Source organism: Podarcis cretensis (genome assembly GCF_951804945.1).
Source record: "Podarcis cretensis genome assembly, chromosome: 4".
NCBI lineage: Eukaryota > Metazoa > Chordata > Lepidosauria > Squamata > Lacertidae > Podarcis > Podarcis cretensis.
In genome coordinates, this window is record NC_137173.1 from 62,411,109 (window position 1) to 62,435,930 (window position 24,822).

Below are 24,822 nucleotides of genomic sequence, written 5' to 3' on the forward strand. Positions count from 1 at the left end.
ATTTTATTGCCTCAGTGGTTCATAGATTCTACTTTTTCTGATTCAGTTTTTGCCTTCAGCATGTTGCTTCCCCCACCACCTTTAAGATTGTCAGTTAAGCCTTATGAAACTGCTTCCTTAGATCAACTAATGTATTTTTGTTTACAATATAAGAAGAAAAAACACAGCATAGTAATATAATTTAGATGAGTAGTTCAGCTACTATAGCTGCCCAGTTACACAAGACCAAATATGAAACAAGCAAGCATTCATTCTAACCTGCTCAGATAAATTGTCAGTTCAAGACTTGAGTATTTGCATGTGATTTGACAGTGGTACAGTGCTTTGCAGCTGGGGAATGTCAAGTCTCATGGCAGGACAAAAGTGTACCACTAACATGACAGAATTTTTCAGGTCCCTGCTAAGTTCATGATTTACCAGTATAGTGATAGCACATGTGTCTGTGTTAAGATCCTCTCCCAACAAAAATATCAAAGCATTATATTTTATATACATTTAAATACTTCGAGCATTATTATTTATTTATTTATTTATTTATTTATTTATTTATTTATTTATACATACCCCGCCATCTGGCTGAGTCTCACCAGCCACTCTGGGCGGCTCCCAATCAAGTGTTAAAAACAGTACAGCGTTAAATATTAAAAACTTCCCTGAACAGGGCTGCCTTCAGATGTCTTTTAAAGATAGGAAAGCTGCTTATTTCCTTCACATCTGAAGGGAGGGTGTTCCACAGGGTGGGCGCCACTGCCAAGAAGGCCCTCCTAACAAGAACTATTTAGGAAAATTTTTGAAACTTCTAATAAATATCATTTTTTAAAAAAAGAACTATTTAGGAAAACAATTTATGATACTATGACATTTTATTCTAGAATTAATGGAGACTGAGTTTTTCTACATAGTCCACATACTATCTAGATCTACTGCATATTTTTTGCCCCAGAAAAGTGCTTAATCAGAATTATTCCAGAAATTTTAGTTTCATTAAATAAATAAAAGCTTATTGCTGTTTGATTCTACATTACCCCACAGTGGTGGTGTATTCTCAACTGCCCAGCAACATTGTGGGTGGGTGTATACCAATAGCACAATCACCACTTACTTCTTCATTCATATGTGTAAACTGCCCTGAGACCTCCGGGTATAGAATGGTATATAAATTCAATTAACAACAACAACAACAATTCTTCACATGAGGCATGTGTGCAGAGGAACCACACCCGCCATTGTGGATGGCACAGTGTAGAATCAATTTAGATTGAAAGCGGCATATTGAGGATGAGTATCAATGATTCTGGATTGAGAGTGTTCTCAGCCTAGTTCAAATGTGGGTTATACATGTATACATTTTTTAAGAGGTGTAAGCAGTGTGTTAAAAAGCATTGAACTGAGTTATCTCAAGCAAGACCCTAGATGGAGCATCTGGCTCAGATCCATGATCCCTCTTCTAGAATGAAATAACTATTTGTAACATCTGAATCAAATAATTTGAGGCGGTCAACAAAAGGTCACTGGATTGGCAACTTAAGTACAAGGTGCATGGTCATTGGTCCTTCATAAGATCAACACAGAAAATGCTGTTGCATTTGTGCTGCTCTCAATGTCCTCCCTTGAAACTATGGCCTCTCTGCAAAGAGCTACTAATCACTGCTTGTTCTTGCTTTATTTTGCTTGTTCTTCCTTTCCTAACTTGTAAATGTTTCTTTCTCACCTGACTTACCAGCCTTGGCTACTTTCCTCATTCTTGCCTTTCCCTGAGCCTTTCCCTTACATGATAATTTCACCTACATATCTGGAAGACACAGATCTCGTGCATGTCCTGCTGTGGGTCAGATCTGCCTTTTCCTTACTGCAAGCTTTGATCTCAGATTCAGGCAAGGGTGAATCCAGCCTACTTTTGACAGCAGATAGATCAATATAAGGAAATATGCCCGTTTCTGTGTGCATGTGCAATGGAATGAGAGCTGTGGCCTGGTACCATATGGCTCTAGTATGTGAGTGGGTGTAGCAATCATGTGAGGATGGGGTAATTGCGTAGACTTTCTCAGTCAGTCATTATTGTTTTCATTTTTATTATCCTTTCTAAGTGATTCCAGCAGCAGATAGTGTATTTTCATGCGCACACACTCCGGCCATATAGGATTTCACTTCACAATAGAAATATGTGAAAGAGGTTTTAGGAAAGCTGTCATCTGTAAGATTCTTGCATTGCATTGCTTCTTACATGCAATTGTTTTCAAGCTGATATCAATGAATATTAATGCAGGTTTACTCACAAAAGAAAATACTATAATTCATGGACAGACATAGCTTGGCCACAGTGGTCTATGCTCTTGTAACTCCTGACTGAACTGTTGCAGTGGATTGTGTTGTGACGTGGGGTTTGTGATTTCAGCTCTCTTGACATAATATGCTGGAGACAGTTCTCTAGTAACACTTCTTTATTAAAGCAACAAGACTAAGACCTGAGGAGGGGAGAGCTACATTTATAGGGACAGGGAACTAGCTAGAAAGGATACATTTTGGAGGGAACAATATCAGGCAATCACAGTCCTGCCTTTTGGAGGAAACCAATAAGACAGAGGATCCAAATACAGCAGCTTAAATGAACCAATAGTAGCTGTACCCTCTGGAACCAAAAGGCAGTTACTTTACCCTAATGCAAATACAGACAATAATAATACAGATATAAAATCCTTTGACTCAATACACAACAGATTGTACATGGGACTGCTCTTGAAGATGACTCAAATACTTTAATAAGTGCAGAATGAGGCTGCCATAATTTTGTCTTCTTCACCCAGATGGAATCACATCACATCCATTCTGTAAGAATTACATTGGCTGCATTTTCACTTCTGAGTCCAATTTAAGGTACCAAGGTTTAGCTTTAAAGCCCTAAAAGGCTTGCAGCCCAAATACTGGAAGGGATGCCTCTTTCTATATGAGCCTTCCTATGCCTTGAGATCTGCAGAGGGTGTTCTTCTTTGCATCCCACTGGTAGGAGAAGCTTGTGACCTCTACTTCTGAAATGCCATTCCCTTACATGTTTGCCAGGTGTCAACATTTCTATTATTCTGGGAAACCTGTTTGCTCAACTTTTTAAAGTGTCGGTTTTATCTTGCTTTGCTATTTTTAGCTATCTCTTTTAGATTTGTTTCGTTATTGCTTATGTATAAATGTAATGTGCAATGTATGTAGTATTCTGCCATGCTATCAGTTTTGATGGAGAGGGAGCTAGAAATGTTATAAATAGATGAATAAATACCACAGGATTGACATTTGACTATTTCTCAATGACTCAAATTGAGGAATATGAAATTTGAGATTCTGTTGCCACATAGGATGTCACAGAACCTTTTTTATTTTTCAAGCAAGAACTCAGAAATAACTCTATTTTCTGCATAAACCAAGTGCAAAAACCCTTTTCCTGACTTATTTTAATGTGCACTATCTGAGGCATGCATGACTTGAGATTGTTTGCAATTAAACTGATTGTTTTGCACAATGTTAAATGCTTCTTTGAGGTTGTTTCAAAGGAATCCTCATCATGTACTAGTGCACTAACCAGTCTTCTTAAAAATTAAGCTGCTATGCCTGAAGTCGCTTTTCTCTCTCAAATATGCCACAACACAGACAAGACAGGCTTTTGAGTTAATAATATTCAAGAACAAACTCAGCGGTTGTGTTTGCCTGATTTAGCCCCTGCTGTGATGATTCCTTTTTTATTAACTTTGCAATTATATTGCACAGCTAAACTCAAAGTACCTCAAGCTGCGTCTTTTAGATACTCACTATCTCAGTAGTTCATAGGCAACTTCAAATGTTTAGAGACCTGGAATGAAGTCAGCCTCAAATTATTTCCTATTGTATGGAATATCTTGTTTATAATGTTAGTCCAAATAATTTAACTGAGCGGAGAATTTATTAAATGTTATATAGCATCTGTAAGGTTTTACTGGCTGTAAAATGGTTGTATACTGGTCTGCTTAGGTTTTATTATGAAACAATAAACAGGGTGGTGATACAAGGGCTACTGCAATAGACACAAGATAATATCACCAAGGTGACTATCTGTAAACAAACAATAAATGCCCATATATGGCAAAAGTAGTTTCTTTCCAAAATAGGCTTTATCTTAAATAATTGCGAACACAGTAAATTATTGGCACAACCTATTGGTGTTTTGCAACTTTCTGACTAGTTGCAGGACCTTAGCCAGACCTAGCAGAGTAAACGCAGAATTCACGGAAGCCATTGGCGACTTGGCTGCAGACAGGATAGATGAAGCAGGAACCAGGAACTTGTAGTTAGCTGTTTATTATATACAGTGGACTATTTACAGGAACAGAACACGGATCTTTAGTTAGCTCTTTCATACATGACTCACAACTCCTACACTGACACATAGAACTCTGAACCTCTAAAATAACACATTCCAGTTAGTAGGCCATTAATTATCACTCCCTTGAGAGAGCTTGACCAATCAGGGAGCTGTCTCCATGCCTCTGTTATCACCAGGCAGACTTACTCCTTCAGATTGCCTTTTGGCTGTCTGACAAACCTTAATTGACTCTGTGTGAGTAGCTGCATGTACACAGTTTCCCAATAAATGCAAACACAGTAAATAAAGAGTCCACTTGTGATGTATCAGTTCTTCAGTGCTCAGACATCGCTCCGGTAATCAGACGTTTCATCCCCAAAGGGCTTAGTTATCAAGTTTTGTAGTAAATAATATACAACAGAAGACAGTGTATAAACGGCTTAAAGCAGGGGTGTATCTGTCCCCATCAGCATGTTTTCATCAGGAGGAGCATAGAAAGAGGACGATGTTAACCTCTGGGTTTACAAACTGAAGGACATTATCCTCTTTCTATGTTCCTCCCAATGAAAACACATTTTGCAGCAACATTTTTATATGTAGTTTTGATTAATGTACACATTTTTGCAAACAGCTTCCCCCAATACAGGGGGGAAGTAGATTGCAGTCTCTTGGAAGTTGGACACCCCTGCTGTAATTGAATGCGTTTTTTATGTTATTTTTATGAATATCTTCGTTTTTTCTGCACAGTTTCACCTAATATTTTTTCGGAATTATTGTTTGATTGGAGAACTGCATCACAAAATCTGGATAACTGCAAATTTCAAAGATAGCTGTGTTTCAGTTCACGTATTTTTTAATAAACTGCAAATGTGATAAATTTTACCTTCAATGCATACTGAATTGAATTTGTCTCCTATTCCTAATTCTCATTGCTATAAGCATGCCCCAATACCTAGCGAGTAATTGAGCATTTTTTCAAGCTTTGCCCTTATTTGAAATGTATATTTTAATAACCTCTTCTGTGTATCCTTTTTTTACTTCATTGAATATGAATTCAATAGATTTGGATACTTCTTGACTGGGTGTACACAGAGATCAGATTTCAGGCTGTCTGTTTCAAAACAGTACAGCCTACAAAACAATTAAGGAATAAACATACCTGTATATGTATATGTAGATATGTATATATATATATTGCTTGCACTAACTGGCTATCAGTCATTCAAGGTTTTTAAAAGTTCTTTTAAAATAGTGAAGCTAATTGTAAAGTACTCGTTTATGGTACTTTTTGTGTTTGTGCATCTAAGGGATTGATGCAGGAAGTCACATACATTTTTCCCCTAGTAGGTTGGCAAACCAAATCACTGAGCAGAATAATTTTGCCTGAAGCACATTATAAGCAAAAGATTAGAGTCAAGTATTCAGTTTAGATTGTAATTGAAGTTGTTCACCTGGTTCTTAGAATATCAGAATTTCCTGCAGCTGCCTATTCCTGAAGATTCTCCAATAAAATATGGAGTTGTTTCCCAGGACCCAGTGTGTAGCTGTTCCAATCTAATAAAAGTGCAAATTATTTCAGAGGCATTGAAATCAACCCAGAGCAGCTCCCTGCTTAATGAGATGGCAGCTGGTATGGGCTTACTTTGTGCTTTCTTGAATGTGGACTTCGAGTCAAAGGGAACAGTTTTTACTATTAAATGAGCTGCTATCTGCTGCAGCTTTCAAGATATAACCTCTATGTCAGTTTATAATGTAGTAGTACATGATAGAATTCAACGAGGCCCCCTAGTGCTGCAATCATAAATAGTGTCTTATCTTTATATATGCTAATATTTTAACATTCTAATTGTAGCATGCTCATCCCGGCCCTGTGAGGCTGGCTATTCTTACTACCATCTTAGAAAATGTGAAAATTGACCATTTAGCAAAAGACTGCAGAGAGACTTTAAATGTGAGTCTCAAGTTCTAAATTCATTTATTTTATTCACAATTAGCATGCATGCAGGTAATTGGTTTAACCCAACACTGCAAGATTTGTACTTGATTCCAGTCTGCCATTTAGGAGACCACTTGATCAAGTTCACTTGATATATGGTTTTAGGGAGTTTGGCATACAGAGTCCCCAGGTTCAAGCTCCAGGTTTTTTTGTTTTATTGCTGCTTATGCAGTTACAATTGTATTGTCTCCTGGATCACATTGAAAGGGGCATACTTAAAATGGAACTACCAAGAGCTCCCCCCCCCACTGATATTAACACCCAAGAGGGACTGTAGAGAAGGAGGCAGTATTTCAGATATTTGGGGCCTAAGTAATTTATGGCTTTAAAATTAGCATGTTTTAACACTCGCTTTAAACAATGCATACTTCAACAAAAAGATGTGTGGAACTGTTATTTAAATATTAAAGGTAATGAGCAAAATAGGATAATGAAATCAGAATAACATCTATAATAGTTATTTCACAAGTGAATGGCTGAATGAAGTGTAGCTCATTAAAAAAAATACTGGCATATGTTGTGACATTAAACCACACTGAGGTAAAGCCTTCTTTCTTGATCTCTTCATTTGTCAGACATAGTTTATTTGTTAATCTCTTGAGGAGGGCTGTTTGGTCCCAGTTGTCTTTTGTTGTTCCAGAAAGATCTTTCCAGTGTCTGATTCTGTTGTGCCTCTCTGCTTGTAATAAATAGCTTATTAGTTCTTCATTATGTAAATCCAGGTGGTTGTCTTGAAATATATTTAATAAAGCTAATTCTGGTTTGACTTCCAATTGTTTCATTATTTTATTGAATTCTTAGAGTATCAAATTCTAGAAAGTCTAGGTTTTTGTACATTCCCACCACATGTAGAGATATGTACTGTGTAGGGCAGCCCCTCCAGCAACATGATAGGTCACCAGGATGGCTCATGGACAGTTTCCAAGGTTTAGGTACCACTTACATATGAGTTTTAGGGTTAATTCTCTTTTTTTTTTTTATAATAATTTTTATTAATTTCCACAAATATAATAAAGAACAATATAAAACAGTATCACATCATACTCATCGGTTCTTACCCTTCTTTCTTTGACTTCCCCATACCTCCCCATCCCTGCATCCTTGTTTAATAATTCTTTAGCAACCCTTAAGTCCATTGTCTTAGTTCCCTTTCGTAAAAGTTTCTTAAGTTTTTTTTGTTTACTGCTGCAATTCTTTACTTCTTACCCCCTGACATCCTAACATTCCTCAATTTTGCAATTATTTTTAAGATATATTTTGAAGTTCTTCCAGTCCTCTTCCATTGTCTCTTTCCCCTGGTCCCGGATTCTGCCCGTCATCTCGGCCAGTCCCATAAAGTCAATCACCTTTGTTTGCCATTCTTCCAGAGTAGGTAGTTCTTGCGTCTTCCAATACTTTGCCAGTAGAATTCTTGCTGCTGTAGTGGCATACATAAAGAAAGTCCTATCCTTCCTTGACACCGCTTGGCCCACCATGCCCAAGAGGAAAGCCTCTGGTTTCTTAGGAAAAGTCCACTTAAGGACCTTCTTAATTTCATTATAGATCATTTCCCAGAAAGCTTTAACCTTTGGGCAGGTCCACCAAAGGTGGTAGAAAGTGCCTTCAGTCTCATTACATTTCCAACACTTATTATTAGGCAAATGATAAATTTTTGCAAGCTTGACTGGGGTCATGTACCATCGGTAGATCATTTTCATAATATTTTCTCTTAATGCATTACATGCAGTAAATTTAATACCGGTGGTCCATAACTGTTCCCAGTCAGCAAACATAATATCATGACCGATATCTTGTGCCCATTTAATCATAGCTGATTTCACCGTTTCATCCTGTGTATTCCATTTTAGCAGCAAGTTATACATTTTTGATAAGTTCTTAGTATTGGGTTCCAACAATTCTATTTCTAATTTTGACTTCTCTTTCTGAAATCCTATTTTCCTGTCCTGTTTAAACGTCTCATTTATTTGATGGTAATGCAACCAATCTCGGACCTTAGGCTTTAGTTTCTCATAACTCTGAAGTTTCACCCTTTCACCATCGTATTCTAAAATCTCATGATATTTTGGCCATTTAGAATCCATATTAAGCTTTTTTACTTCCCTAGCTTCCATTGGTGACACCCACCTAGGGGTTTTACTTTCCAACAAATCTTTGTATCTAATCCAAACGTTATACAATGCTTTCCTTACAATATGGTTTTTAAAGCTTTTATACACCTTTACCTTGTCGTACCATAAGTATGCATGCCAACCAAAACTATTATCGTACCCTTCCAGATCCAAAATGTCAGTGTTCTCAAGAAGTAGCCAGTGTTTCAACCAGCAGAAAGCTGCTGATTCATAATAAAGTCTTAAGTCCGGCAGGGCAAACCCCCCTCTATCCTTTGCGTCAGTTAAAATCTTAAATTTAATTCTGGGCTTTTTGCCCTGCCAGACAAATTTTGATATATCTTTCTGCCACTTCTTGAAGCATTCCATCTTGTCCACAATCTGCAACGTCTGGAATAAAAACAACATTCTAGGCAGTACATTCATCTTAATAGTAGCGATTCGGCCTAGCAAGGAAAGTTTCAGCCTTGACCATATTTCCAGATCTTTTTTAACTTCTGACCAACATTTTTCATAATTGTCCTTAAATAAGTTCACATTCTTGGATGTTAAGTTTACCCCCAGGTATTTTACCCTTTTTGTTATCTCCAAGCCTGTTTCATTCTGAAAACTCTCTCTTTCTTCCATTGTTAAATTTTTTTCCAACACTTTCGTTTTTTGTCTATTCAATTTAAAACCTGCTACTCGACCAAATATATCAATTAATTCTAATACTCTTTTAGTACTAGTATCTGGCTGTTGCAAAGTCAATACTAGATCATCTGCAAATGCTCTTAATTTATAATGTCTAACTCCGACCTGAACTCCTTTAACCAACTGGTCCTTTCTAATCATGTTTAACAATACCTCCAGGACTGATATAAAAAGCAAAGGGGATATTGGGCAACCCTGTCGTGTACCTTTTTCTATAGGTATTTCTTCTGTTACCACATTATTTACAATTAATTTGGCCTTTTGTTGAGAATATATTGCACCTATACCGTTTTCAAAACCTTGGCCTACCCCCATCCCTTGGAGATTCTTTTTCATAAAAGTCCAACAAATGTTGTCAAAGGCTTTCTCCGCATCCACAAAAATCAAAACTGCTTTCCTATTAATGTCAACATCCAGCAGCTCCAAAATATCTATAATGTTTCTCACATTGTCTGACATATGTCTACCTGGGAGAAAGCCTGTTTGGTCCTTATGAATCTCTTCTGCTAAAACTCTTTTCAATCTTTTTGCCAAAATGTCTGCAAAAATTTTGTAATCCACATTGAGTAAAGATATAGGGCGGTAGTTTTTAACCTGGTTCTTCTCAGTCTCTGTTTTCGGTATAAGTGAGATGAAAGCCTCTTTCCACGATTCAGGTGCCTTTTTCCCCTTCAAAATTTCATTGCAAACTTCCTTCAATGGTTGTGTCAGCCATTCTTTCAACATTTTGTAGTATTTGGCCGTCAGGCCATCTGGTCCTGGTGATTTTCCCAATTTCATATTTTGAATGGCACCCTCTATTTCTTGTTCTGTTATTTCCTCATTTAAGATCCTTTTACTTTGTTCTGAGATTTTTGGTAAACCGTATTTTCTGATGAATTCTTCTATTTCTTGCTCGTTGATTGGCCCTTGTGCATACAATTTCTTAAAAAAGCTTTGAAAACAATTGTTGATCTCATTGGGTTTATGGATAATTTTTCCATCCATTTCTAAACTTGTTACAGTGTTCATTTTCTGCCTTTTTTTCAATTGCCATGACAGAAGTTTCCCACATTTATCCGCTGATTCAAAAGTTCTTTGTCTCATTTGCCTTATCTTCCACTCTATTTGTTGGTTCATAAGCTCCATGTACTGCATCTGATAGAACTTTATTTCTCTCAAAATCTCATGGGATTTTGGTTTAGACCTCAACTTCTTCTCTCCTTCTTTTATTTTTTCTAAAATTTTTTCCTTCTTCTCATTTTGTTGCTTCCTCTTAATAGAATTTTGTTGAATTAGGAAACCTCGCATCACGGCTTTACTTGCGTCCCAAATTATTCTTTTTTCCACATCTGTTTTCCTGTTGATCTCAAAGTAATCTTTTAATGTTTTAAGGGCCTTCTTGTGGATCTCTTCATCCTTAAATAGGGTGTCATTCATTCTCCATCTAAAGGATCCAGTTGTTGTTAGTTTCATCTCCATCTTCACCGCATTATGGTCGGAGCACGTTTTTGGACATATTTCTACTTTTTTTGTTCTTGGCGCCAGACTACTAGAAATCCAGATTTGGTCTATTCTTGTCCATGTCATTTTTGCTTCAGAGAAGAAGGTTCCCTCTCTCTCTAGAGGATTCTTTATTCTCCAAATATCAATCAAGTCCATTGTTTCAGTCATTTCGAAAAAGATCTTTGGTAGTCTCCCTTCTTTTGAAATCACTTGTCTCTGTGCTTTATCCATGTTTGTTGAGACAACTCCATTCATATCTCCCATCATTAAGATTTTATAGTCTAAAAAGTCAACTAATGTCTCATGCAACTTCCTAAAGAATTCGGCCTTCCCTTCATTTGGGGCATAAACTCCCACAATTAATATCTTTTCTCCTTGAATTTGTATTTCAATTGCCAGGTATCTTCCTTGTTCATCTTTAAATATCAATTTTGGAGCCAACTTTTCCTTTGCATAGATCACCACACCTCTTTTCTTTACTTTGTCTGATGAGATAAATTCTTGACCAAGTCTCTTATTTATCAGTAATTTCCTATGTATCCTGGCAATATGGGTTTCTTGCAAACATATTATGTCTAATTGTTCTTTCTTCAAAATGTGAAAAACCTGTCGTCTTTTCCGAGGAAGGTTCAGACCGTTACAGATCCAACTAAGGAGTTGCAGAGACATTTTGTATTTAGGTAGCTGTTCCTCCAACTGCTCCAAGCTTCTGCTCTTCCTCCGATGGTGGTAGTGAAAGTCCAAATGACAAATTTGCTATATCAGGTGGTTCCCTCTCCTCCACGGTTCCTTTCTGCAGATCCTCCAGGTACTTCTCCAGAAATTGTTCTTTGTCCTGAATTGTTTTTATTTTAATCTTCCTTCCTTTGAAGTTAAAGGACAATCCTTGTGGAAACTCCCATCTGAATGGTATAGTGTTTTTCTTCAGCAGGTCTACTAAGCTTTTGTAATATGTTCTCACCTCTAAAATGTATTTAGGAATGTCCTTGAAAATCTGTATCTGACAATTTTGGATCACCAATGCCTTTTGATAATGCAAATTCAATATTCTATCTCTTTCTTCTTTTGATCTCAATGTAATTAGACAGTCCCTTGGTTTTTTATCCTGCCTTCTACCCAGTCGAAAGGCTGATATTATCTCAAGTTCCTCATCTTCCTCCCATTCCTCCTGCCAAAAAGTTATGATGTTCTCTGTAAGAAATTTCACAAGGTTGTCCCCTTCCCCTTCAGGCACCAATCTAAATTTTAAATTCTTCTCTTTACGTTGAAGTTCCAGTAAGGAGAGGGCTGCATCATGCTCATTCACTTTTTTAATAATAGGCCCAAATTTTTCCCTTGTCTCTTCAGCCGTTGTTTTTGCACTTTCTGCAATCTTTCGTGTTTCTGAACTTTCCTGAATTAATCTATTTATAGAATCTGTGTTCGATGTAACACTAGCTGTATTCACATCCAACCTTGTTGTCAACTCTGTTAATTTTTTAGAATTCTCTGTCGATAGCTTTGTCAATGCTTCCAGGGATTGATTTATTTTAAGTAGTGCCTGAGTCATAGGATCCATAGAAGCTGGTGTTTTTTCCTGCACAGCTGCAGTTCCTGATATAGAGGCCCTTTTCTTGTGAGATTGTTTTGCTTTCTGCCTTGTTACTATCTCTTCTGTAGGGGCACTCATATCCTCAAGGTCGTTTTCACAGAGTTGATTCCCAAGTGGAAAATCCCACTGTTACTTTTCCAAGTGCAACAGTTTCACATAGAACCCTCTAGAGGGAGCATTCAATTGTATCCAAATGGCAAAGATAGAAGAAAACAAAGAGGCAAGGAAGTATAACAGTAGCCAGAAGTTTCCAATATCCAAATTGTAATGTCTCTATTTTCTATGTGGCCAAAATGCAACAAAGTACGTCTAAGGTCCGGTAACTTTGTTACAAACAAGTCCCCACTTCTCAAAGTTTGACAGTCCACGTCCCGGTGTCTTGTTTGGGCAGCCCGACCCCGGGGGATTTGGCAATGGAAGGTCTTAATTTTCCATTAATTTTCCAGCAGGTTAACAACGTTCCAATCCCTTCCCCCCTTCTCCTGCCAATCTGGGGGGAGGTTTTAAGTCCGATGTCAGTTTGACAGCTTAAAAAAATTAGAAAGATTCCCTTTAAGTGCAGCTTGATTTTCGTTGCTTTATCTCTTCTGCAGTTCCGGGGAGGCAGACTTCCTTAATTTTTGCCTTTCCCGTTTTCAGCCAAATTTTTTTTTTTTTTAATGTCCCGTTACTTTTTCAATCTTACTCACGGGTGTTGTAGTCAAATTCCAATTGCAGGAAGGAATCGGCGCTCTCCGCTCATGGCGACGCGGCTTCACTCCGCTAGCTGGGTGACGACTCTCAGCACCGCGCTTACCCCGATGCCGCTCAGAAGCCTTTAAAAAGGCTCCCTCACAGTACCGGGGGGCGCAAAGGGTGCCCACCGAATCTCCTTTGTTCACAGGCTCCGCGCCTGTGATTTTAGGGGTCCCCCGCTTGCCGTAGCGGGTGAGACCCGAACTAACGGAGCAGTCCTGCCTCGGAGCTCGAGGCTCGGACCGCCATTAAGCGCTGGCGCCGACCGGAAGTCCCTGAGTTTTAGGGTTAATTCTCTATTGCCTGCCGAAATAGACTTAAAGGGGGGGTGTTGGTCCAAAGTCTATTAGTGTGGATTTGGTAGGGGAGTACCCAAGGGGGTTGTAAGTTTCCTTACAAGGAAGTTTATATAGTGATGTATTTCTGTTATAAAAGTCATATAACTTGTATAGACTCCCCCCCTCCAGCCAGCCACATTGAAGTGTTGTGAAATAGTGGGTATCAGTGGGGACAGTGGATCTTGGATGGTATATTAAAGCATAAAGTCTCAGAAGTTAACCTGCAGGCTTGAGAATGTTGAAAGTTGTTAAGCTCTCGAAGTATTGCTGCTTCTGTGTTCAGTAGGTCAAGTGTCAGAATCATTAAATTATCAGCACATAGATCAATCATAAAGTTTTGTTTTCCAGTTTGGGCTCCATCAATGTCTAGTGTTGTTCTGATGCACATAGCTATTGGTTCTAAAGCTAGTATGAACAAAAAGGGAGTTCCCTATCCCCAATTTGAAACCATACTGGACTCTGCTTAGCCTTGCAAATGTGCTAGCACCATAGAACTGCTAAGTTTTTTCTGCACTGTAGTAAAGTGAGAGATCGTTTGTTTCATCAAAATTCTGCCAAAGACACAAAAAGAAAATAATGGTGCATTTTACGCATCTCATGGTTCTATACTTTTTGAAACGATTGTTTGTTGTCAGTATACACTGTGAACTCCTAGAAACATGATTCGGGAGTGGTATGGATTTTTTTAAAGATAAATAAATAATGTTCAGAACATGTTGGGTATTATTTAGTACAGATCACTGGGAGAAGCATTTTTTTTTTTTCAGATGCTCCTCTGATTTCTGCTATACATAAGCAAATCAATAAACATCATAAATGTTTATTCACTTATTTGTTCAGTGTTGTCTGTATTACCTATGAGCCTTTGTGTTTTCAGTTATAATAGCTGTTCCAGTAAAAGGCAATGAAACAGTAGGATTTCATTGTTTACAACAGAAGCAGGAGGGAAGCAGCTCTTCCCTCATCCCCACTAAAATATTCTCTCCAGCAGTTTTGCAGTTCAACCCTTCTGGCTGCTTGCTGTAAGAGAAAATCAGAACTAATTGGAAGCAGTGGGATGTGAGTGGAACTAATAGAGGTAGCTGCTCTCCAAATTATCCAGTAGGACTTTGCAAGGCATTGAAAATAGGCATCAAGACCTTACCTGAGCAGCCAAGAAGAAGCAAATGTTCCTACTGTGAATTATGCTGCTTCTGTGTTGCTACTGTTTCATCTTTGGCAAATGTTAAAATAAAGAATTCCTGCTTGGCAGGGGGTTGGACTCGATGGCCCTTGTGGTCTCTTCCAACTCTATGATTCTATGATTCTAAAACTGAGAGTACATGTGAATTTATTACCTTGCTCCTTCCAGTAATAAAATGAGTGACTTGATCGCTATAACTTAGTCATAACTCTTTTATTAAGGATTATCTGCTTAGTATGTATTTAAATTGAACCCAACATAGTTTACTTCCCCAACCATTCAGGCTGCTAAGCCCTTAGAGAGAAACAAAGGTGTTTGTGTTTTGGTGACCCCAGCAAAGTCTAGATCACTTGTCCTACTTCAGGGGACAAGGATGCAAGTCCACTTACAAGGTGATCCAGAGAGTGAGGTCAGGTCATGCTCCAAAGTCAGGGGCTCTTTGTGGAGGAGGGGTTTCAATTAAATAGGCAAACTCCAGTTAAAGTACAAGGTCACACACAGGGAAGTCAGGTTCACAGCAAAGGAGCTCAGTAAGTCAAGGAGCTAGAGTAAGGAATTGGTTCCAACCTCTTTCCCCAGTGACTGAAGGCTTTTACCCAGGAGCCTTCCAAGCTCCATACAATCACGCTAGACTTATTAAAAAGATGTTGCTTATTACAAGAAAGTATACATAATTTCACAGTGATAGATGTGGGAAGCATATGATCATATATAAAATCACAGCTGTACATGACTTAAGATATTCACACTCCTGATCTAAGAAACTAAGACCCTAGCAATAGCAAAAGTGGGTGAGGTTCATATTTCTTATTGACTTGGAAGGTAGAGACAGAAATAAAGTAATAACTTTTCCTGTTCGCATGAGCAGTCCCACAATGGAGTCAATAGAAAGGTGATCAGAACCCAAGGCCTGTGAAAGCTAGGTTCTCCCCAATGAATGATTAGGCAGTAGAAATCTCACTTAGTCCTCCTTAGTCCAATGTCCAACGGAGCATTACAGTTGTTCCTTGAGAGTGCTGTTGATTATGTCAAAGATTGTTGGAGCCACTATGTGCTAGTTGAACTACTCAAAACATCAATCGTGAATTAAATTTTGCATCTCGGATGTGCATGTAAAATAGGAGCAGCAGTAATGGTGTGAAATGGGAAAATAAATTATTCTTTTTGAACTAAAAGTTGGTAACTTTCCTGCCGGATGTGCCTAATGATTGCCATCTTGTGTCCATGTGTCCATCTAGTGTCCTTGTGTCCATCTAGTGTTAAGTTTCTGCATTTGGAGTAAATAACCTTTGCCTTGCTAATTCTAAAATGGCATAAAGTGTCCGTTTAGAGGAAATACGTTCTCTGTGGGAACTGACAGTTATTAGTTTGGGAGTTTTTCTGAGTACCACATGGATGACTTATCAATACTTGCCTCCTTTCAATTTATAGAGTCAGGAAGAGTCGCAAGCAAGAGTAAGGGTCACAGAGGGGCTGATATCACAATGCAACACAAGCAAGACTGATTCCTTGTTCCATCAGAATGAACCAAAGAAAAGTCAAGTCATACACTCTCCCATTACAGCAGACAGCAGTGAGACCTGATCTTTGAAGTTATGGGATTAAAAATTAGTTGGGTTAGATTAAAAAAGAAATCAATGCAGTGTCTCCCAAAGGCGATGAAAGGTCGTATCACAATGTGATTCTAAGGACACAGATGGCAGGGAGAGTAGAAATGGAAGGGTTGGAGCAATGTGCAGACGCATATGACTTTTTCATTTCCTTTATTTAAATCTCTTTACCCACCATGTTTGAGCTGCCCTTTCCTTTTCTTTAGAGTCTAATCCATACATCATTTAGTTCTTCAACAATTTTATTTGAAATCATAATAGCTTCTAAGATTTCAGGGATCATCTTTGAAAGGCTCTTCTTTTAGCTTTCACCTGTCAGCATTTGCTTCTTTTTCTAGAGATGTGTTTCATCTTCTGTTATCTTTTTAAAATGGTGTTCGATCCTGGAAATGTTTTAGCAATATTCATAGGCTTATCTCTGCAGGAGAGAGATACAATTTTATCTATCTTTTCTCATCAAGTCATTAACATGAAACTCTGCAATGTAATCATACCAAACTGGAATTGAGGTCATGCCATAGACTGGTTGGAAAAGAGGCTTGATGACATGATGATGTATAGCCATTTCACAACAAAGCTTTTAACACATAATATCTGCCCCTTAATTGCATTTAACATTTCATTGAAAAGATGTTATCATTATGGAAATTGCTGTGTAAATGTTGTTGAGATAAACCCCCCCAAAATGTTATACTGATGGACTAGGAGAAGAAAAGAGCATTTTCACTGCAATAGGAAACACATAATGGTGACATACTTTATTTTGTTTTCCTGGGACTTCTTATGAGGCAATGCTGCATTCTCTGGTATTTTTTTTAGTCATTGTTGGGGGGGAATCTTTAATCTGCAGCTCTTGATATATTTCTTATGACTCTAGGCAAAAAGTAAGTTAAATTCACCCGTTTTTTGTTGCATACATTGTCCTAAAATACACTTTCTCCTGGCATGCATTTTTTGAGATTATATTATGTTGGTTAAGATTTATGTTATATGTTAACATTATATCATACAAATGTTGATATCTTTTACAGAGCAGAAGAAAAAATATTTTTAGTCAAGTGATTTGAAAGGCCTACAATATATCTTTCTTCTCATAAAACAAAAGATTCTCTTGCACTAAACATAGCTTGCTAAAATGAAGAACAATAGAGTATCAGATAAAGCAGCTCTAGAATGAATTTTTGTACAGCCTGCATGCCAATGTGGGCTACAGCTATATCTAGATTAACTTTTTGTTTTGTTTTTTACTGAGTTTGCATTGTGTTTGAGAGTATAATTTCAGAGAAGTGCTAGTAGGCATTTTATGCATTTTCCTGAAATCTGTTATTTGAGCATTGTGGCCACTGCCATTCAATGATGAGCTCAGTGTCTTCTGCTCCACTTACAATTTAATTCCAGGCATATCAGCAAAATCCTGTGGCCCCTAGGGACACTCTCTCATGGACCATAAGAATGCATTCTTCATAAATTAAAATAAATTAATAAATTTAAGGATCATTCATTTATTTTGGAATGACTCAACAGATAATTGCAGTGCATAGAGAAGCTGGTGTATAGATATACTGTATAGACAAACAGCTTTGAGAAGAGACTTGCTAACAAAGCCAAAGAGGACCCAATAGGAAATATACATTTGCGAGAAACGCTCAATGGGACAAACTGAAAAGTTAAGTCTCCTTAGAAACTTGATGAGAATCAGGCACCTCTCTGGATGGTACTTAGTCAGCATGAATATTCCAGAGCAGATGTAACTCACTCATACATTTTAAATGAAAAATAGCTGCAGAGCCCTTGATAATAAATACTGGTGTCATTGTTTCCTTTCAGTCTTAATGCCTTTGTTTATGTTTATACATAAGGCTACTCAGTTAATTAAATAATTTAGATGATTGATTGATCAATCCATCATATTTGAACCAATTTATCAAATTTAGTAGCAATGCCTATTTATTTATTTATTTATTTACAGAAGTGCAAAATAGCTTATAATTCAATAAACAAAAGCTATCACTTTGTTTAATACCTTATTTTACCTTCTCTGTTCCAACACAATAGAACCACTAATTAATTGCAAAAGATTTAGTTGAATTATTTTACCAGTTTAAACTGAGTTAAGCATGCATCTCTAATTATACTCTTATCTCATATACAGCACACAGTTCTTCTAAATGTAGTATTAGAAGTGCTTTTGGTCCTCTTTAATATTAAAAAAATGAAATTGATTGATCAGCCTCATGGGTATTGTCAGAAAATAATTAAGGTGTGTTGCCATATGTCACTTTTCATATAGTCCTTATAATATGTGATTTGACATCAATTACTTTCTTATTTCTGATAAGCTATCCTGCAAATCAGTGACACTCTGGTGGGAAAAATTCCAGAACTACATGACTTATGTGTTCCAGAATGAAACACAAGTGACAGACACCTGGGGACTTTGTTTAGGATGTCTATTAGTGAAGCAAGCTAGTGTACCACCTCCAGTATCAGAGATAATATGCCTTTGAATGCAGGTTGCTAGGGAGCACAAGTTGAGAGGGTACTCTTGGAATCATGTCTCTTTGTGCAGACTTCCCATAGGCATCTGGTTAGCATTGAGAATGCTGTATAGTTTTCTAGAGAAAATGACATAGCATATGTCTTGCCACAAAGCTCAACTGTTCTTCCTTGTAATAAAAAACAACAACAACCCTTTAATTAAGAGGAAAATATGTGGATTGTATCATTATAAGATTGAATCACTAAGTGCCACTGGAGTTGGTTGGTTTTGGATGGACTTAGAAGATTCCTGTTCCTCTTCTTTTTAAGAAAGACAATAAAGGTCTTGTTCAGCCACTGATTGATTAACAGAGGAGGGCCATAGCTATCAGGTCAACTATAAGTAGTACATAAACATTCTGAGAATGAATTTTGTATGACGGTGATTTTCCTTTTTCCTCAGTGTAGCTAGTGTTAATGGATTTTCATGTGGTCAGATTTATGTGTGACCATGTTCTGAAAAAGTTATTTGTTAATGCATTTTTTATGTTTGGGTTTCCCTGGAGAGTTTCACACTTGCCACAACATCTAGCTAAAAAAGCTTTGCTGGGCCTCATTAATCTTGATGTAGAATCTTTTTCAAAGAAGTAACAGTATTTTGTGTAATTTTATCTCGAGATTAGTCTGAAGTGACTGAGGGTGTGAATGTATTTTGTCTCGCTGTCGTTGTTGCTGCTTTTATAAAGCCTCAAATATTGCTCCAATAGATTGTACAGTTTAGACTTAGAGTGGTTGCTGACAAGCCAGTCAGGTGGCATCCAAAGTGATGCACTTACCACAAGGTAATTTTTCAGGCCTGGTGACATTTGATTTGAATGTCCTATTGTAAACTCAGCCCCAGTTGATATATTCCCAAAGTGGTGCTTTGCTTGCATGTTAGAACATATATCTGTGGAAGGCCACAGCACAGATAGAATCTTGTATGAAGTGTAATCTCTGTGCAAAGGCCTGGCTCCCATGTTTCTTCCCCCTCAAAGAGGAGAGCGGAAAGGTGACATGAACCAGGCCTCTGCACAGTCTTACCTTTGAGTGAGTCACCCGCTATACATGCTTACTCAAAAATAATCTCCACTCATTTTGATGGGACTTGTGCTCAGGTAAACATGCAACTTAAAGAAGTGAAGAGTTACCACATGAAAAAATGTTCATTATTTCATTGACATTTATAAAGCCTGCAGCATTGTACTGACTGAGAGATGAAAAGAAATACTGTGGTGCTCTTTGTTCTATACTTTGAGGTCACACCTGAGAGGGGTTCTTTTTAAATATCCAGTTGGTCTTTCAGCTGAGGGAGGAGTTATTAAATTATCTCAGCTAAATTTCCCCTCAGATTTTGGGATTCCAGATTACCTCAACTAGTTTCTGAAGTGCATTAATGATCCAGCACTCTTCCATTATTATTATTTTATTTTTGGACTGAGTTCAGGATGCTATGCATGTACAGCTTGACACAGGTTCCCATCCCCTCAATAAGAGCAATTTACACAAACACATATTTGTTCTCTGCAATTTAATCAGTGTATGCATGAAGTTGCTTCAAGAGTCCTCAGTGTTGTAGTCAACACTGTGTTGTGTAAGCAGTAAGGGGTTGAGGGAGACATGAATGGAAAATTGTAGCAAACTGGACATAAGCCAATTTGAAAGCAGGCGGAGCAAAATGTGGAGAAGAGTCACCACAAAGAACAGTATCAAAATTAAAGGGAGGACATCCGTTTATGTTCTTTTGCTAGTGCAAATGTTTATAGAGTTGAACCAAAACTCTACCATATAGGCATGCTTAGCTATATTTGCATCAACCTTGAAGATAATGTCGTTTATATGGTAGCAGTTCACTTCTACAGTGCACACAGAACCTTTGACTTTGGAGGTTGTCACAGTAGTCTGCAAATCAAATATTAAATAAATAAATAAATAACATTTTAATTAACAGTTCAGTCTTTATTCCACTAGCAAAGGAAGACCAAACAGGAATTTGCCAGTGAACCCTCATACACTTATTACCCAGCAATGAATTTAACTGAAAATAGCACAAGTTATTCCTCTTTCCACATCTTCTGCAGTTTTTAATTTTATTAATTTTTATGGTGTGCATGCTTTTAGTATTGGTTTTAAACTCAGCATTTTACATTTATGTAAGCTGTTGTGGCCAATTTTTGAGAAAGGCAACTAAGAAATTAAACAAAGAATACCACCACCACTACTACTGAAACACTGTGCAGTATATTTTTTAATTCAAGGACATAAGGTATTGTTTGAATAAGTAGCGAATTATTAATCCAGGACTGCTCACACCCAGCATGCTGACAGCTCCAACACTTCCCCTCTAACTTTGAAAGAAATAGTTTTATTATTTTTGTATATAAGATGATTCTAATGAGCAGGCAGCGTTGACCCCCAGAATAAATCTATAAGTTCATGGAGCTAAAATATTTTTTAGAAATCACAGTGTGGGATAGATAATACACAAAGACTCCATTCAGCATGTAGGCAGATCGGAATGTGAGTACCAGGCAGTTAGCTCTCCAAAGAATGTTCCTTTGGCAGTTGCTGCCTGGCTAAAAATGAAGGGAAACATGAATATTTAAAAAGTTTCTGGCTTGCAATTCCAAAGTGATAAGAAAAGTTGGCAGTCCAGCATAAGCTGCCAGTTGTGCATTCTAGGTCCTTCTGGCTATTCTCCGTTCCTCCTACAGCCATGGCCCTGACTGATGTTTTGACATAGTACAAAGTGACTGTTTATTACTATTGACTGTTGAGGCCTGTGCTCTGAAATGCATTCTGTCAATGGAATGTAACTGAACTTGGCATTTTAAAGCTCTGCTGTTGCAGTAGCTTAGTTTTCCTTGGATTTCTGTGCAGCAAGACCTGCTCTGAAGCCTCTGGTTCAAGTTGAAAATGTTACACAGGAAGACATACCATGTAAAGGTCAGATTTGGCTGGGATCCTGAGGGGTTTTGGTGTCTCTGTTTTTATTCTCACCGGCATGATGACATAACCAATTGTTGCCTCCCTGGCATACGTCAGAGCCCAACGATAACTGTAAATGCTTTTGCGTGTTTTGAAATGTATAGTTCTCTCTGCCATGCCAGTATAAAATAATATTACCATGCCTAGCTTGATAGTGGATGGGGAAACCCAGCCAGATGGGCTGGGTATAAATAAATTATTATTATTATTATTATTATTATTATTATTATTATTATTATTGAGGAAACCACCACACAGTCTAAATAGTATATAGAAGAGTTTATTTTTCATTAGGAAGAAATAACATAAAGTAAAAGAACAATTTAAATATATATATATTCAAAGTGATTAATTTAAATTGGGAATATGAATGTTTCAGTTATTCTAAAACACTATTGATAATGAATCAGTGTTATTTTAATTTGAGTTTGCAAAATGTACCTTTATTGCTGATGTCTTCTGTTAACTTATCCCTAGCATATTTCTTTGCCAGTGTTTTATGTATTTGTTCTGTGTTGCCTCATAGGAACTTCAGAAAGAAATTGAAACCCATACTGATATCTTCCACAGCCTGGATGAAAATGGACAGAAAATCTTGAGATCCTTGGAAGGTTCTGATGATGCAGCCTTGTTGCAGAGACGCCTGGATAACATGAACTTCAGATGGAGTGAACTTAGGAAAAAATCTCTAAATGTTAGGTAGGGCTCAAAAGGCAAGGGTGGAGGGGAGATATAGGAATTAATCTGAGGAAAGAATTATCCTGCCTCGCTCTTATAGCATTATTTTGTTCAAATTGGGCTAAAATGGCTGGTTGGCAGTAATTTAAGCAATTTCAAGCACTGAATTACTGTGTAAGAATGATTAATTTTATTTATACGTAAGGGATTGAAGTATGCAAGGAAGTTGATGAGTTTTTTATAATCTCAATAAGAATGTACAAATAGAGATTAAGCATGCTTAACCAGCAACCACACATTCTCTGAAATGTATGCTATTATTGTATACTGACAGGCATGGCTTCTCACGCTGTTCTAAGCAAATATAATGAAAAACAGCCCAATCCTATCTCCATCAACTCAGGAGTAACCCTCACTGGGTTCAGTTGAGCTTACTCCCAACTAAATATGCATATACTATATTTGCCATATACCCCCAAACCAAAAAAGATATGAAATCAAAAGAGCTTGATTATGTTTAGAAAGGGTATCATCATATGTGTAACTGGAACTTCCTTTGAACGTTTATCTGCAGCAGCTCCTACTACAGAAGAGACAACCTGCTATGGGGGTTGTAACTTGGTTTTGGGAAAATGTGAGCCGCTGCAGGGGGGGAAATCAGACAGCTTCACTTCCACACCTGATGCCTTATACATGTCTTATTTTAATCATGGCTAATGCAATTGTTTTGGCATTTATATGTGAAATGGTTTCTGAAGAGAATTCTGAATGCCTTCACTTGTAATTGGGTATTTTTTGCAGAAGGACTGACATGGGCAAAGCTTTTGCACTTGCTGCTTCTGCATAGCACTTTACTGTGGACTAGATGCTGCCCAGGCATGCAAGTCTTTCACAGTGTCCACATGACATCATGCTCATCAAATTGCCACCCCATATGGGGGGTTTTTAACCCTCGTTTAAGCCAGATTTACTTTTTCCATGATGTTTTCTTATTTTACCAGATTTTCTGCACAATGGTAAAATCAGGATTAAATGAGAAAATAGTAAGGGCCAGCCTTTAGATGAGGATGACACTGCTCAAAGCTTACATGCCTAAGCAACACTTCGTTAACAATAAATTGCGGGGGGGGTGACCCCTAAACTCACCTACTGTAAATATGTAGCGTGGGTGTCAGTGGAATTTTCTCTCAAGCAGGTGTGCATGTACTCCAGCCCAATGAACATTCCTCCGATGGGAGATGCAGAGTCAAGTTTGTAAAATTTTAAAGGAGAAAGACGCAAATTGCCTTCTTGGATAGGGGGGACACATAATAAAGGGCAATGTTACAAAAGAACTGTTGGAAAAGTGAAGCTCAAAGGGCTGAAAAAATCTCACCTAAAGTAACCATCTCAGTGTTTTATAACAAATTCTCCACCTCCAAGGCAGTCTTCTCAGACACTCTTTTTTTTGCCCGTTTGTATTCTGTATATAGGTGAGATTCAGGGGTGGCCAAAGGCAGAAGCCTTTTCAAAGTTATATATGAAATATTAGCTTTGTGCAGCTGTAGCCCTGAAGGAGTCTGTGTGCGTGTGTAATGACAGAAACCATCTTCATAACATTAGTCATTAAAAGTAAATATGTGAAACTGAAAAATATTGATGGCTGAAGTAAGAAGAAAATGATCTTCCCTATAGGCAAGCCATAAGGAAAGGAATATAGCTCTTTGAAATATTTCTTCACATGTCCTTTTTTAAACCCATGAACTTAGTAAAATAAAGAGGTACAAGAAAAGAAACACGGCATGTTAGCCTTTAATAAAGGAGCTTTTCTATAGTTCACTTGTTGCCATTTTGATACCAGTGACATTAATGAATTTGAAAATAGTAACACTGGTTTACCATGGTTGCTTTGTCTTCTTGAATTAAACATAAAAGAACATTCTTGCACTGGAGAAACAGTAACTATAATGAGGAATTTAGTATAGCCACAACATGTAGGTGGGAAACACAGCTAAAGCTTAAATCTTTATTTCTCAAGAAAGTGGGAGGCAGAAAAAGAGAGTTGGATCCTTATTCCTCATAATAGGAGCACTCGGTCTCATTTTGCTTGGGAATAATTCATGTCCTGCAGTTGAGAAGTGGAAGAAGTCATTTGCAACAACAACAAAATTAAACTGTTATACTGATCATCTCCATCTGAGATAAATAATAAACAAATTACGACACCTGAATTTTGTAATTCTGGCAGCCCTGAATGGGTTACATGCTTTTTAAAGTTTTCCTATTGTTTCAGAGCTATTTGATGTGCTAATTTATCGTGCATAATCCACCTTATTTAATCACTAGTATACAGTATATTTTGTTTCAGCACTTTTTGCTTGCAAAGCTCAGCCTTTTACTTCTAATAGCAAACTCAAATAAAAGATACACTTATAACCTTCTTAGTGTTCAAAGGATGGAAACATCAGGTGTATTATTATTTTTCTGAATGTAGGTCTTTGGCTTGAATAAGAGTTTATAATAGTGAATTTTAGGCAAGAGATTGAATGCAATTCTTACCATTTAAAATGAAAGGGAATTTTGTTATTGACATCCAG

At 37.5% G+C, this 24,822-nt stretch overlaps 1 protein-coding gene and 1 long non-coding RNA gene across 12 annotated transcripts in view; one reads left to right on the forward strand and one right to left on the reverse strand.

Moving 5' to 3' along the window:
* Positions 1-24,822, forward strand: part of DMD (dystrophin) — a 1,027,161-nt gene that overhangs the window by 809,234 nt on the left and 193,105 nt on the right. For 10 of the 11 annotated variants that reach the window (XM_079972189.1, XM_079972196.1, XM_079972191.1 and 7 more), the window contains one exon: positions 22,095-22,267. In XM_079972189.1, the coding sequence (XP_079828315.1) occupies positions 22,095-22,267 (173 nt within the window). Of the gene's footprint in view, positions 1-21,157; positions 21,527-22,094; positions 22,268-24,822 lie in introns of those variants that run through there. The other variant, XM_079972187.1, reaches the window with a different exon arrangement.
* Positions 16,241-21,614, reverse strand: LOC307214011. Its single transcript, XR_013837829.1, has 3 exons — positions 21,518-21,614; positions 20,366-20,482; positions 16,241-16,481 (listed from the first exon to the last, which is right to left on the reverse strand). It is a non-coding gene; the product is annotated as an uncharacterized lncRNA (long non-coding RNA).